The following is a 16,782-nucleotide window of genomic DNA, read 5'->3' as shown; positions in this document are numbered from 1 at the left end:
TTGAATTAAATAGACTTCATATTTGGTGATTTTGCATCAATTCCAAGATATTATTCAAGTAATTATCTGTTATAAACTTTGCCAAAAATAGTAGTTGAAAAATGTGATTAATCACAATTAATCGTGGATTTTTTTGTGATTAATTAGTTAGCACTAATATATATACATATATATATATATATATATATATATATATATATATATATATTAGGTCCTTGAGCACGCCGGCTTTTTTTTATTTTTTATGACGTGAGTGACACACACATACATAAATAGAGAGAGAGCGAGTGAGAGAGAGCGAGAGAAAGAGACAGAGAAAGAGAGAGAGTGAGAGAGAGGGAGAGAAAGGGGGAGAGAGAGAGAGAGAGAGAGAGAGAGAAGAAGAAGAAAAGACGGGGGGTAGTATCATTCTTGCTATCCAAATGTGATGTTTGACTTGACCGGACCAACTTTTTTTTTTTTCTCCACAGCATGTACTGTGCGTTACAGTGATGAGTAGCCACTTTCCCCGAGTGTCCTGGTCTGACTCTGCAGTCCGATCCGTGATGAATGTTTGCGCTGCGGAACAGCGCAGAGCGTTCCAAAAGGCACGAGCAATTATAGGCGTGCAGACATCACCAGAGACCGAACACCTCCGCGTCTCCATGGTTACGGTAATGACCTCTCCTGGGCCAGCGGAGGGAGACGGGGGATGCTAAGATGCTGAGCTCAAACAGGCCCCGGAAAGCAAACGTGGAGGGCTGTGCTGACATCGCATTTTTGGAGGCTAATCAAGAGTTTTGGGAGGTCGCCTTTCTGCACATCTTGTTTAGGACAACTTAAAGAGGAACGCATCTTACCCGTCGGCTGATGTGGCACACGCAAGTGCAGCAGTTGCTTATTCTCCCTCATGTAGAGATCAATTTGCACGGCAAAATTCCCTTAAAGGAAGACAAGATCGAAGATGGCCCATTTTTTATGAACAAGCTCAGTTAATATATTTTTTCATCAGGAAAATTAAATTAGTTATCATTTATTTTTTTGTATCTATTTATTTGGGAGAAATGAGGAAATAAGAAACAATTTGGAAAAACGTATATGGCCACGCCCCCTCCGCTCTCTGCATGTTTCTGTCAAAGTCATTAAAGGGACTGATTACAAACTCTCCAGTGTAAATCATTGTACTTTCTTCACTTATAACGTGCAAAAAGATTTATGCCCCCCATCTGGCCGCTGCCAGTCGGCGTCTGCCTCTTGATACAATTTTAGCGCAGCTAAATGTCCGAAATGTAACCAGTCGGGGTTCGTGTGCGCATTCTTGCTCCCTAAGTGGAGAATCGATCGTCACGGTATTTTTGATTTTGTGGAAGTGATCACATGAGCTCACGTTTGACGTCAATAAATCCAAACTATTGAGCAGAACGTTTTTTTTTTTTTACTTTCACAGGTTTACGTGGACGAAAGTAGTCATGTGCATTTGCATTTTGCTGGCGATCGGGGACAATTGGAGCAATATTACCTCGCTTGCCTCCCTGCTGTGACATAGACACAGAAACCGGAAAGGAATAACAAGCCGAGCTCTAAAAGGGGGCGTGCCAATTTGTCATAAATCTCATTACAAAAAAAAGCCCATAAATCACTACAGAGTCTTTTAGGGGGGACATTTTAGTATTGATGTCGTTCTTACATGCAAAGCTATTCTATAAGTGCCGTCAATCAACCGTCCCTTTAATTTTGCAGACTGAAATGAAGTGATTCATTGCAACTTGTGAACATTCTGACAAATATATCTTCATCTCTTTGTGAAGTGGTCTCGAATGTTGCTGAACAAAGAAAGCAAGGATTCCATTCCGGCGCTTTACCGAGCAACAAATGAGTGACGCCCCGGCCAAAGTGCTCGTTTGGCATTAATTACTGTTTTGCCATTCCGGGTGGCAGTGCGGGTTTGCGCGACTAATTGGGATCAAGTCTTTAACATGCGCACGTTGCCGACCACAAAATGAAGAGAATAGAGAGTGGAAATGAGATTGGCGCCTAATAGCTATTGATCACTTGGGTGTTTGCGTTCACTCAACGGGAAGCGGTTTCGTCTTTTGCCTTGGGACATCAGGGGAATCTTCAACTTACGGCTCATTAATGACTCAAGGCAGCAGTCAAGACGATTGAATGAATGTTCATATTATTCCTCTTGAGATTCGATTTTGACGGGGTCCAACAATGTGGTGAGAAAGGAAACTACGGCCAACTGCACAAGCTAAACATTGGCGACGTTGGACGTACGGCTTTTGATCCGATCAGAGTTACGATTAAAATGATCACGGGATGCACTGTTTTCATGGAGACGACATGCGCAATATACCGGAAATAGTAGTAGTAGAAGAAGAAGGTGTCACGACTAGTGACGGGAAAATGAAGCTTCAAATGTGCTTCATGAAGCAGTTGTTGTATTTTTGCGTCCTCTAGATGCCACTGTTGCTTTAAATAACGGGTTTTAAAAAAAGTGCCGTGTACTGGAGTCCAAAAAATATTACAACCGGTTCATGAAGCAGATTTGAAGCTTCATGTAGCCATCACTAGCTAGCGCCAGTGTGACGTTAGCAATGTCCAACCCTCAACGTCCAAATCAAGCAAGTCAAACGTCAAACATGAATGGACTGCGGCAAGAACGAGTCCGCTCGAAAGTAAAACAAGTCCGAAGACGGTTGGTTGCGCAATGCTAATGCTAAGTGGAGCAATAAAATTTCTTTGGGGTCGCAACGACTGCACATTAGTCTAAAATTGTTTTGGTTTTTTTTTTAATTAAAAAAAAATCTTGATCGACTGAAATATTTATATTGTGCATTTTTTTTTATTTCAATAATTTTTCAATCTGAAATTAAATGAAATCGTAGTGATGGGAAAACAAAGCTTCATGAAGCACTTGATATTTTGTACTCCTCTAGATCAGGGGTGGGCAAACTTTTTGATTGGCGGGCCACAATGGGTCCTAAAATTTGACAGAGGGGCCGGACCAGGAGCAGATGCATGGAGTGTTTTGGTAAACCTCACCTCATCGGAGAAAAAAAAATACATTTAATTTTAAATGAAAGTGAACAAAAGCATTACAACAATATATATGTCTTTGAAAAACCACAGCATTTAGAAAATAAAACATTAAGATGGTTTATTCATTTCATTTTTTTCAAGTTCGGCGGGCCGGATTAAAACGTCTAACGGGCCACATGTGGCCCCCGGGCCGTAGTTTGCCCACCCCTGCTCTAGATGGTGCTCTTGGTTTTCCACGGCATCTTTAAACCAAGAGTGCCATCTACAGGAGTCCAAAAATACTGCAACTGGTTCATGAAGCAGATTTGAAGCTTCACGTAGCCATCACTCGTGGCGACCATTTCAACTTTAAAAATATTTTTCCCGTTTGTTACAGTGAGTTAACACTTCCTAATAAGCGCTGCAATCTATCCTCCAAACCACAATTTTCACTCCAGTCTTTCACCCGCCATGCCTTTTGCTCGGTCTGCTTCTACTAGTTTCCAAGAAGAACAGAAATACTTATGTTGACGTCATTGGCATGCACGGTAACGACGCCAAACTGAATTTATTTCTCCATGAACACAAACCCTATTCATTTTTTTTTTTATGATTTTATTTCCGTCCATTCAGCGTCTTCAAAGAGTCAAAACCCCCTACGGGTTGTTGTGTTAAAGCTGTGCCTTAGTTCCGCACAGGAGAGTGTAAGCAAGTCAGAGGAAGAAAAAAAAAACGGCATGTGAGCATAAATATACATGGAGGTATTTTCTTGGAACATTTCAGGGAGTCTTTCAAGGGCTTCAAAACGGTGCAGGATCATTACACACTTTTCAACTCCACTCTGTCAAGGTTGTCCTTGTTCATAAATACAATCGAAAGAACTCAATCTAAAATTGAAGAACACTTTTTGTGAACAAAATCGGATAAAAAGGAAAATGCTCTGAAAGAAATGAAAACTAAGTGGAAGTACATCTTAACAGTTATAGAAAGGTAATCGTATGAAAAGGTATTTTGTTTTCAAATTTGTCAATGAAGAAGAGCTTTCGGGGTTCATTTTAAGCACATCTATTTCAGGATTGCTGTCAATCCGTTCAGGAGAAGGAAGGTTGCTCAAGAATTGGAGTTTACTGTAGTTTATTGCGCAATACTTGGCGACCTTTTATCTTGCACTTGACAAATACTCCATTTAAAAAAAAACTAACACTAAAACTAAGAATGAATTAAGCAAAATTAAGCCTTTTTGAAAACAAATAAATAAATAAACAAACAAAAGTTGCTCTTTGAACAAATTAAATTTAAACAGAATTTAGAAAAAAACAAATGTCAAGGAAAGTAAACACAAAAATTCAGTTCTTTTCAAATGCGCATCACTTCTTTGGCCTGTCATTGGCTTTTATTCTCCACTTGCCCATATTTGTGGGTCCTAGTTGACCTTGTCGTCCTACATCTCCATACTACACACTTTCCTTTACTTGGTTCTTTGTCTACCAGTTTCACGACCGCCATCGCGGCTCACGAGCTCCAAAGCTCCCCCGGAAGTCATAAAGTAGACTTGTAATGGAGTACACTCAAAGAAAGGTACATTTGTGGCGGCAGGATGTTCATTTTGGCTGATGAAGAAAACCACGACAACCATTCAAATAGTTAAGGATCAAAATCGCCAACCGAAACCGGCGGCAGCATGCCACCGTGAAGTTAACATTCGGCGCGTCGTCTCCTCTCCGGCTGAAGTTGAGACGTTCATACTATCTGACGTGAGGCACTAATCCAGTTACGCTGCGTGCCATTTGTTTGGCTATTATCATGCAAATTCATCCAGGCCCGGCTTTGACGGGGCTTCATTACAAAGCCTTCACCTCCGTCATTTGCGATTCAACGGCAGGTGCAAATTGAAGCGCTGCTCAAAAGCAAATTATGCACAGGTTGCATTGCATATCCAATGCAGGCATTGCACTCATGTCATGCTTGCTGATTTATTCAGCCGTCAACCAGATGTAAACATTGTTCTGTTTTGGGGGTTTTTTTTTGCATTATTTTTAATGAATGACTGCACTTGTGTCACTTTTATGTTCAACATGTCTCATCTTTATTCACCGTCCAGCTAGTTTAGGCGGCAAAGTCTTGATCTCATAGCCCTTCCTTTTTTCTTTTTTTTGCTGACAGATATCTGGAAGCTTATTTTTGTTTTTTATTTTGCAAGCCGAAAGAATCTGAAACCTGAGATCTCACACACACACACACACACACACACGCACACCCCCGCACAAAGCGACTTTCCACGGGAAAAATAAAAGCTGTGAGAATTGTTTCTTTTCTTTGATACGCAGGTAGAAGCATGCCAGGGAGATTGTGGGAATTGCTATATCTGTGCTTTATTCCCAGACCGCAGAACGCATAGCAACGCTGCATTCAGCATATTTCCATATTTCCATGTACAAAGGCGGGTAAATAGCTTGAATATGCGTTTGTATCTTACACATTTGACAAGAGCTGTGTTTATTCAGGAGTACAATTGTCTCCTATTCCAGTGGAGGTGAATACTGATTGGCTAGTTAAGTCCTTGTACAAACAGGAGAGATATTTCAAATGGTCCCAATTGAGCATCCGTTAACGCTTTGACGTGAAATGCCGTCAATGGGAATTGTAACCAGGTGCGCCTCGAGTGCATTTTATTAAGGAAATGGGCAGAGAAATGTCTTGGAAAACTGTTTTTTTAAGCGGGGTAAAAAAAAAAACTAAAAAAAAACATTTAACATGGCCAGCAGATGGCAGCAAAAGACGGACCTTTGGAAATGTGACTTTTACAATATGTTTGTGATTGATCGATGACGTTTGTCATGTTAAATCTACTACAAATAAATGTGAGAAAAGAGAAACGATGAGAGAAAATATCTAATTGTAGAAGTAGAAGCAAATATGGAATTACCATAGATACACACGGAGCACACACACGCAAACGGCACGCACACACACTACTAATTATTACTACTACTACTATTTCTCAATAGTGTGCAAGAAAAGGACTGTTCAGATGTTTGAGCTGTCAAATAAGCAAATATTATTAGTAAGTGTTTTCACGCACACACACTACTAATTATTACTACAACTATTTCGAAATAGTGTGCAAGAACAGGATTGTTCAAATGGTTGGGACGTTATGAAAGCAAAACTTATTCGTAAGTGTTTTATGCTGGGTTGTTTTTTTTTTTTTTGGTTCAAATCAAATCAATTTATGGTTTACTGCTGATGACTAAAAATGGAATAGGGTCGAAACAAACTTATTTTTGTGATTAAAATTAAGAGTTGAAGCTTTCATTTGGTCGTTTCGGTATTTACATTATTCCGTGAGCCTCAAAAGATCAGTCAGAAAGCTCTAAATTGGTTCTCTTTTTTTTTCAAAATGGCTGCCAGAGAGAGAATTGAGAGGCCAGATGCTGGGCAGCTGGCGGAAGCCGACTTGTTACCTTTGAGGTCCAGGTTGCGGGCTCCATTGGAGTGCTGTGTCACGGTGCGCGAGTCGATCTTGAGCGTGTGGACGTTGTTGGCGTCCCGGGACACCACCACATTGTGCCACTGGTTGTCGTTGAGCGGCTTGTCCGAGTTGCCCTTCATTAGCGACGGGCCGTTGCCAAGGTCAAAGACGTAGTGGACGTACCTGGGGAGCGAGACAGTAACAAGGACAAAGATGATGATGATGATGATGGTGTGTGTGAGGTCTTCCAAATATAATTCAGCGGCAGTCCTCTGTGGCCCGTCACGCTGCAGCAATTTGTCTGGAGGTGCTTCAAGATGGATGACGCTTCACTCTCAATGCTTAATGGCTCCATATTTTCCATGTTGCCTATCTGTTTGCATTTTATCCAAACTGTACATCAACCGCTTGTTGGCATGCGCATGGAGGACCTTAACATTTGCGGCATTTTTCCGCTCTCTGGTTGTAAACGTTTCTGCTTTAATGCGAGAAAATGGGTGGAGTAGCCAAATATGGTACTCAAGTACTGTTACTTTAAAATAGTAGGACTCAAGTAAAAGTACACCTCCAAATAATTACTTGAGTCAGGGGAAAAAAAGTACTCAAGAAAAAAAAAAAAAACGAGTCACTGGTGAGTAGCAAAAAGATGAATCTAAAAATCTAAATCTATTTTGGATGTTAAGGGGGAAAAAAAACGGAAACTAAGATACATCATTTGAAAAGGTTTTCAACCATTAATGTGACTACAAACCTGTACGACTAAACAGACTTTTAAAAAATCTTTAAGAGGATTGGTAAAGACAAAACTAAAAGAATGTGGTTGAAGTTGAAGGAGTGTGCACGCCCACTTCCAAGTCACTTCAACAGCGACGCAAGAGTCATGTGACTGCCTGACGCCGTAGCGAGCGGTTGGATCGGATCCACAGATATTTTGCATTTTATGCAAAATTGGCGGTCGGATGTAATGTCATAATGACATCACAGATGGGATCCGCTCACGATCTAGTTCCGTCATTTTGTGCTGCCATCATTAATAATCTAAGATTTCTCAGGATATACACTCAAATAACAAAAAAATAAATATCTTGAAATAATGTTGCGGTTTCCAACGCCCAAAACCCCGCCCCCAAAAAATAGTAATAAAAATCAGTGTTTTGAATGTTTATCAGCCTTTTGAGGAGGATTAAAAAAAAAATTTCCCCCCAAGGGATTTCAATGGGTGTCAGTTACCGCATTTTTTCGGGCTATAAGGCGCACCGGGTTATAAGGTTTATTAGGGAAAAACACCCGTACAGCTACTAAGTCAAACTTCATTCCACTTCCATTTGACATCCATACATAAGGAGCGACTATAAGGTTCACTGTTGATTTGTGAGCAAATGAAAGGATTTTAAGTGGGCCTTCTAGTCCGAAAAATACAGTATATGCAAATTACGGCCGTTGGTGAGCCAGGCCTGAGAATTGAACTCAAAAGAATGCTGCATCACAATGATTATGGCAAGTAAAATTCATCCCAATAGTATTTGAGGAAATTTAATGGAATAAATGTGATACATCTGTTAGACGGCCATTTTAGTCCAACGAGCAGTGATTTGTTTTTTTTTTGCATTCATATTTTAGGTTTTGGGTCGAGGCTATTTTGGCTCTTGCATTCACAACGAGCGCAGCACCAAATCCTCTGCTCATTGTCTTCATAACATTGCTAAATAGGGAACAGGAAGGAGCAAAAGCCTCTTTCCTATCTCATTATAAAGAGCTTTAAGAGGGAAAATAGCTTTCCATTGAATTGGTCCTTGAATGCACACTCACCCTTTGACCAGTTCCACAACAATGAAGTCGCTCCCATCGCCAGAGTTGAAGAGCATCAGGCCGTCGGGCGTGGTGGTTTTAAACTGGAGGAAGAGGTGCATGGAGGCGTACGCTTGCAGCGTGGCCAGCGCCAAGTAGCTGCCTTTGCTCCGGAACGTCACCGGGTCAGCGATGATGTGGCGCATGCCGAAGCGGGCGTTGAGCTCGCAGTAGGAGATGTCGCCGTTCTTGCACTGGTCCAGGTACGGCACGCCGTTGAAGGCCAGGCCCTGCAGGTGGCCGATGAAGTTGGACGGCACCACCGAGATGAAGCGGCGCTCGGTCATGATGCCCGTCTCGATGTTGTGGAACTCCAGACGGGTGTGAGCGCCGGTCATCTGGCCTGGAAGGAGGATGATGACGATGATGATGAGGAGGAGGAGGAGGACGGATTGATTCGCATTATTCATTTAGGGAGCGTAAATAACGCCGGTGCGCTGCTGTGCTACGGCCAACGGAAGGTGTCCAGGGAAATATTGCACTTCATGTTATGCCACCATAATTACACGAGTTCCATCAGGGTGCAAATTTATGAGATTGCAATTTTTAGTTTGATTTGCAGTGACGGAAATGAGACGAACAGAACATAATGCAGATTTGTGATTAGGGCTGAACGATTTTAGGAATAAATTGCATTGTGATTTTTCTGACGGATATTGCGATTTCAATTTGTTTTGCAATTTTCTTCACAATGTACCGTGACATTTACAAACATGACAGAAAATGCCATTATTGGATTAAAACAACAACCAAAAAATCCTGGAATAATGCAAAGACACTAAAGAGGTTTCTTGAGAGGCAGGGGGAGTTTTTAAAAATGAAGTGCGTCAAGAGCATTAAGTATAATTTTGGATTTCCGTGTAATTGCGTTTGTGAAAATCCATCCTTTAAACCCCAAAATGTTTGACATTTCGTACTAATGTACATATTCTTTGTACATAAATGTCAGATTATGTCAATAAAATAATTGTCCCTTAGCAAAGCAAAATTAATTAAAATATATCAATTTGAGACCTATTATTGTGTAGATCTCAAAACTCTACTCCGTGGTGAAAATATTATTGATGAGATTCTAAATATTTCATATAAATTTGACATCGTACCGCTTCGTCGTGATGACGTCATCCGTTTACGTGTTCCGGTCGGAGAGCGTCTGCTAAATTGCTAATGTAGCCATCGTCTTAGTTTGTCTTTCGAGACGTATTGATTGAAATGCAACAATTCTGTTCCTAGCTGCTGGCTCTCCGCCCTAACGTGGTTCCAGCCTGACTTCTGTTAAAAGTCGACTGTACACCAAAGCACTTATTTTGGCTCTTTCTCGACTCTTTTTTTCACTTGAGCGATTAGCACGACCCCTCGTTCGCCTCCCCCCGGTTAAAAAGCTACTTATTAGCGGGGATGTTTATTTCTCACCACGAAGGAGATGATCCGCATCACGCAGCTTATTTGCTGCTGCTGTGCACGGACTTCAAGTACAAATAAAGTCGGTACGGCTGCGGCCAACGATAGCTTGGCGGCTAGCACTCGAGTAGCGGCCAAATAAATGACTTCCGGGACTACGGGCAACAGCGGGACGCCTTTTTTCCCAATCAGTGCAGCGCTGGTTGATGTGAGCGCGAGGCACAAACGCCTTCATAAAGGAGACGGCGGACCTTGACTGGGTCATCCGTAGCTCGCGGACAAACCACGCCCACTCCATCCCCTCTATCAAGCTCACACCTTTTCCTTCGCATCTGTCCTTATCCTCGGCTACAGTCCTTCGCCCCGGGCCACAATATGCGACTCTGCCTCATCTTTTCGACCTTTCCTCCTTCCACTCGCGGTTTTGCGAGCAACTCAATCGCCGCATACACCTCAGAGCTTTCAATTCCGTTTATTTAATTTTTTTCCCACGCTTTTGTTGATGCGCAACTAACCTTCCACGGTGACGTTGTCCACGGACAGCTGCAGGCTCTTGCCTCTTCGCACCACCTTCACCGTGTGCCACTCGTTATCGTTCAGCTTCTGGCCCGCAAACAGTGTCTCGGGTCCTTTGCCTGCGGATGAGCCAGCAAGTGAAATTGCGGCATTGCAGGAGTTGCGTGTGCATGTGCGTGTGTGTGAATGGGAGCACGATCAACACACGATCAACAAATTCTTTTTCTGTGCAGTCGGTGACATGAAGTAGAAAAAAAAACTTGTTTGCAGCAGTTTTTCCAACATACATAATGGAACATATCACTAATGGGAAGAAAAAAACATTTCAGGCTTCAAAATGATGAAAAACCAAGCCGTTCTCACAGCTCTGGAGCGTGTCGACTGAATGCGCTGAAACCGCAACGTCACTCAACAGTCAATCAAGTATGATTTCTATGACATGCAAAAATGGATGCGACATCATCTAGCATCTTCGGTCGACAAAGCACCATGTTTGAGACGTGAAAATATAGCAGATGAAAGCCTCATCGCCTCTACAACGAAGCACTCTAAATCGTTCACGTCAGGACAAAGTCGTCTTCTGGACGCTGGCTGTCACAACAGATTTTTTCCCCCCTTTTTTCTCTCCTTAATTAATGCAACATTCACCATATCATTTCATCCAATCAGGTTGGGATTGAGAAACGTCCACACGTGCACACACAGAGGTAAGAAACCTTGAGCACGGTGTGCTCCACTGAACATATTGTCAAATAAATGTGGCAAAATCACACGTGGGCCATGAGAGCTCACAGCCAGGCTGAGAGCAATCATGACTGCCCGCCAACATGGAGAGGCGAGAACGACAATGGCACACAACAAGAGGCGCCCCCGGGCACTTCCTGGCAAGACGGCAGCTCAAACAGCCGTGTGACTCACGGTCACACATGGGCGGCGGGGAGGAGGTGGCGGCGCAGACATTTGTCAGGGTAACTCAAGCTTAGTTTATGCAGGCAGCATGTCGGGAGCCGAGGAGTCACGGGTAACTGCGCGGGGGAGGAGGGGAAGAGGGGGCGCAAAGGGCGCCAAGTCAAAAGGTCGACGTTTGCTCGGAGGGGATGTTTTGATGCCGCTAAGCTAACAAGACAGTTTGAAACGCAAATAGTAGTTCAAACAAGAGCAATAGGCCATCACCCAGTCAACGGGCTGGAAATAAGTCCGCTCGGCAAATGCCTTCTGCGCCAGACACATGCGAGAATGAAAGCGGCCAAATGTGCGCATGTCACTTTGGGGTTTATTTTTGCTCACTCGTCGCATTTCACCACCAAGTGATGAATCTCAGGTGTTGCGTTTTCACAGTTTCACCAAACTTGGCCATCACAAAGTCTTAAAGTGACCTCGGTAATTTTCTGTCCATCAGTTGGTTGATTCACGCTAACTAGTCTTGAGACTAAAACGTGTGGAGAAGGAGGACGAATAGCGGACATTTTTTTAAAACATTTTCAAAATGGTCTGTTGCAGAAAAACTGCGCATGGTGATGATAGGTAAGCTAACACCGTAGCAACTAGCTAGCGTTTGTTAGCTTAAAATCCCAGCAGCGTTTTAGACCTTTATTATTCGACCCCTACTTAAATGACCCAACCTTGACCCGGTGAGTCTCTGTAATTCGAGGTTGGTGACATCAAATCTCGCATTTTCTGTGAACATTCTTAAAAAAGTTGTAGCGCAACAGGATCACAGCGCTAACAATCAATTTGAGCTTCTTGAGTCAACATCGAGAGCAAAGCAGTCCACTGAGATGGCCCTTGCTAAAGTGATTAATGACCTGCTCCGAGCGCCGGACTCCAACACCTCATCAATACGATTATTACTTGGCACTGCCCTTTTTGGCGCCGTCGATCAACATTACGCGGCAAAATATGTGTTGGCATTACAGGGTCAGCACTTTTTTTTTGTTTCGTTCTTTTCTGCCATAAAGGACTCCCCGTGTAATCTACAGCTATGTGACCTCTGTCAAATGTAATGTGACCTCTGTCTCTTGTAATGTTACACGAGGAGTCCCGCAGGTGTCGGTACTTGGCCTTTTATTGTTTAGCATTTACTTGTTTCCGCTTGGCGACATCATACGTAAATATAATATTCTTGTAACTCTCTTAACAGATTTGTAACTTTCTCATAAAATATTACATGGCTTAGCATCTTCTAGTGATATGTTAGAGTTCCGAAACCTTTGTTCACACACTTTTGGTGATCCCAAGAGCCAAACTGCCGTAGGTTCTAGAGAATTTTCTATTTGGGCTCCGGGGCTCTGGAATGCCCACCCCACAGAAATCAGCGCTGCTTCCTCAGTAGAAATGTTTAAAAGTCAACTTAGTTTTCTCCTCTTGTATTTAGTTCAACTTCACGTAAGCCAGTTTTTGCGACCACTTCTTCTGTCTTCCTCCCATGCTTGAGAAGATGCTGGACGGATTCTGCTTTGACTGACTGGGCCATCTTCTGGAGGACGTTGCCATGGAGATTGACCAACCAGGCTAGGTTTTGATGAGGACTCACTTGTTCCAATGTGTCTTCCTACTTCCCACGTCATCTTATTAAAAATGGCACGCACACTCTTCTAGTTAACAGCGTATAGTACCAGAATATGTGTTGAATGCCGCCCACTCAGCATCCTTTGCATCCTCGTGGAAGGGGAATTCCCGCCGTTTGTGACACCTTCTAAATGTTCTGCACTTTGCCACATTTGGAGGGAGAAATATGTCGCTCTTACCGCTTGCTCCTTGGAGACGATTCCCACCCACTTCTAACAAGCACTATTATCCGCATGCGTATTCCCAGCCTCATCAGCATGAATATTAACAATGACTGCTGTAATGTTAAGTGAAATGGCCTGCAGGCGTGCACTCAGCTCGCTCCAGCCGCACCTTGTTTGTTGTGCAACCCCCTCATGGCACTGCTCACTTCCTCCTGTAAACAAGCACAAGCTCGTTCACTATTGCCCCCTAGTGGTGACAAGGAGCTCAGCCGCCGGCCCTTCTGTGAGGGCTCCCGAGTGCCAAGTCCACTTATGGCAGATGGGCCGGTTCTGCATGGTATCCTGCGGGGCGACCCGGCAGCATATTAAACAGGACCTGAGCATGCCAGGCACATACGCGCAAGCGCTACAATTTCGGAATATTCAAATTGGATGGGCAGACAGTGAGCGCGTGAAGACGCGCGCGCACGTGCACGCAACAGCCCCTCCCTTTCTAAATTGGGGAGGTTAATGGCCGATTAGTCCTCACAACCTTCACAGATGATTACGCGGGGTCGGCTGGTGGCGAGGCCGAGGCCAAAACATCCTGCCGGCCATGTTGCGCGCAAATCATGTTCGCTCCTGAAGAAGTGCGCACGCCGGACGAAAGGCCAGCTGCACATGAAGTGACGCGAAAGGACAACAATGCAGCTCATCAGACGGATAATGTGCGTTAGGAGGCATTTGATGCATATTGCTGACTTCCGGAAGCATCTTGTCGATCCCTTCTACATGTTAATTCCAAATAAGGAAATGCACCAAGTAGCAATTTGTCCCAGTTTCCTCAAAAATAAGAAGGGATATTAGTTATTCTTCACAAAGGAAAAATAATATGACTGTGAGTGTTGTTATATTTTCTGTCTGGTAATCGTCCATTTGTGTTGAAATATTTGTTGCTTCAGGAGGAACGACGCCAACACTATTCGTTAGCACGTCTTTTATTTGTTAGCATAAAGCTAAACAGTTTGTTTTATGTTTAGCTTGACAGTAAATGTTTAACACAGAATGGCAATAAAGAGTTGGCCTCTTTTTTTTTTTTAAAGTATGCTGCAAGGTAATTAAAGTTGATGGAAACCAAAAATGTTTAAATATTTTCGTTTATGAAAAAAAAATGAAAATGCTTTTCAAAAATGTAAACTGCACTGATTCGCTAGCTGACAGCCAATCACAGTGATGATTTAACCCGACATCCCGACCCGATTGTACGTTGAATCAGCTGAACAAGACAACCCCCCCCATCCCCCTCCCATACACTCCGAACAATGGCTCTGACTTGGCGCGCCAACTTTACGATGTGGCATGCTACACCAAACGGACGCTGTGTACCGATTTTCCGCCAGTCGACGTCCGATATTGCGCACAAGTAATACACAAATTAAAACAAACTAAAACTAATACTAACACTAAGAAAAATGTTACTAAAATGAAGTAAATATTATCTAAAACAATATTTGATTTGAGGATGGTCGTTTTTTCAAATATTTTTTCTTGAGTTTTTTTTACTAAACAAAACTTATAAATGTTTTTTCAAATCTTCCATACGAGTAGACAAATTTTAAAAACAGCTAAATCTCATACTCACACGAAGAAAAATGCAACTAAAATCAAACAATTGATGAATAAAACTAATAAACCTATGAAAACAAAATAATACAATAATTGCAATACAACTTTATTTAAATAAAAAAAAAATAAAGAAATCAAAACTAACGATAATCAAAATCCCCAAACTATTGGAGCTGACCTGCTGCTTGTTGTCAAGTGAGTCAGATTGAGTTCAATGCTACTATAAAGTGCTCGTCTCAGATTTTCGCTTACAATTAAAAAAAAAAAATCTCTCAAAACATGCAAGTCCCGACAATCGTACGCCAAAGCCGCGCTCGTTTTGAGCAATGCTCCATCTTCCACAGACAACTCACGCGTCTCAATGGATGGTGAACAAACAACACCAAACAACATTTGTGAAATGAAACGAGCCTCCCTCCGGGCAAACACCTGCTCCACTAAAATGGAACGTTGGCGTGCTTCTGTGAAAATTCTTCTCCAAAACCCCAGCGGTCAAACGTTTGCATTAATGGCCAGCCACTCTGTTAACTGACTGCCAGATTTTAATGAGCCTCTTTAAAAAGTTGGACGGCGACAATCGATATACGTGAGCACGTTTCACTCAGGCTACATCTGATGATTGGATGGAGGGAGGCAAGACTGCTGCCAGCATGACTGACCAAATGGCACGCACACGCCCACGCACGCACACGCACGCACGCACACGCACGCGCACGCACACACTCGCCACCGACTTTTTACTGCTGAGCACACGCCGCTTTGAGAGGGTTGAGAGTACCAGCAAGTGACCCGTGAGGACTTGTTACATGTGTTTTTTGGGTTTTTTTTCCCCTTTCTCCTCTTCTGCCACTAAAAGGAAAGGCCTGCAACGGTTACGTAAGGCTGCACAAGTTAATGCGCTGTTGTTTTAACAAAAGGCAGCTAGAAGGCCTCCTTTTTTTTGACGCTAATGCCATTTGGCTCCTATCTTAAGATATCACATTTTCCATCTCGGGCACATTGCCCGCCGGTCTAATGAAAAGCTCGGCGCACACACACACCAAAAAAATAACACTCGGTTGGGAAAAGACACAGGAATAAAAAAAATCTAATGTTTCTTATTGTCATTTTAGAGGACTGTCATGGAGGAGGTGCTTGTAAAAAGTGGGGCATCTTGTATGCGGTCGTGATTGAATGAATAGGAGCGGCAAACATCATTGATTTAGCATCCCTCGGCTAAATAACGGCCGGCGATATCTCCCGCATGCAAACGGAAGGCGCCGGGAGATATTCTCGGCACGGCTGGGTGAAAGCAGGGAATTAATCCTACTTCACACACTGCATAAATCCGACTTGAGTCGTGACTTGAGCTGCGGTTCCGCGGCCATCTTGTCCCACGAGGTGAGCCGGTTCCCTCGTTTGGGCTCATTGTCATGAAATCAAGCCGTCTGCAATTCGGCCCAACACGGCAGCGAGAGTGACTTGGCCATGGCGGAATATTGCTGGACTTTGACTTTATAACAATTAAAAAACTCCTTGGTGGCTTTTATGTCTGCTTCAGGTAGTGGCGAGCAGTCAAGGCCTGCGAGGCCTTCTCCGCTGGCCTAACATCATGAAGAAATCATGATCATATTCTTCACGTTGATGTCATTTTATATATCAAAGTGTTGTATTTTTAGCTGAGAGTTTTATCAGAATTCAGATAGCTCGTGTTGCCGGGCAGATTTTACGATACCAGTCGCACGCACTATTCGTCCGAGGCCTTCAGATTCAGTCGTGCAGGCGTCTGTTCTATGAGAGCATTCGATAGACAGTTGCGATAGCCAATCAGATCACGAGTTGATGACTGTAGGGCCTTCTCGTTGGCCTTACGTTGAAGGAGATGAATGCATTCTTGTTTTTTTTAAACCACAATAAGGAGGGAAAAGTGTGCATTTAATTGCAGATACACACACGAGGCCATTTTCAAGACGGACCTTTCACACCACACTTTACTTTTGAGTCAATCTTTTCAAGTAGCAAACTTGATTTTTATTTTTGGGCTACTCTACACACCTCACCAGGTGTGCCTAATGAAGTGGCCGGAATAGTCGTAAAGGAATGTTGGTTTGATGGCGTGTGCCTGTTGTTGAAAATATTGATCCGAGTATCAGATTTGTGCTTTTCCAGGCACCGGAAGACCCGAGAGGCGGGAAATAGTGATCAAAAAGATCCTCTTACACGGAC

At 43.1% G+C, this 16,782-nt stretch overlaps 1 protein-coding gene across 7 annotated transcripts in view; it reads right to left on the bottom strand.

Annotated features, from left to right (window-relative positions):
* Positions 1-16,782, bottom strand: part of nrxn2b (neurexin 2b) — a 295,473-nt gene that overhangs the window by 133,662 nt on the left and 145,029 nt on the right. For all 7 annotated transcript variants that reach the window (XM_088295199.1, XM_088295195.1, XM_088295200.1 and 4 more), the window contains 3 exons: positions 10,240-10,359; positions 8,285-8,666; positions 6,468-6,658 (listed from right to left, as the gene is read on the bottom strand). In XM_088295199.1, coding sequence (XP_088151325.1) covers positions 6,468-6,658; positions 8,285-8,666; positions 10,240-10,359 — 693 coding nt within the window. The remainder of the gene's footprint in view (positions 1-6,467; positions 6,659-8,284; positions 8,667-10,239; positions 10,360-16,782) is intronic.

This window comes from Idiotropiscis lumnitzeri, chromosome 4 (genome assembly GCF_059441095.1).
Source record: "Idiotropiscis lumnitzeri isolate Australia: NSW breed Sydney's pygmy pipehorse chromosome 4, RoL_Ilum_1.0, whole genome shotgun sequence".
NCBI lineage: Eukaryota > Metazoa > Chordata > Actinopteri > Syngnathiformes > Syngnathidae > Idiotropiscis > Idiotropiscis lumnitzeri.
Note: the sequence above shows the minus strand (reverse complement) of the source record. Positions and strands in the feature narration are given on the sequence as shown.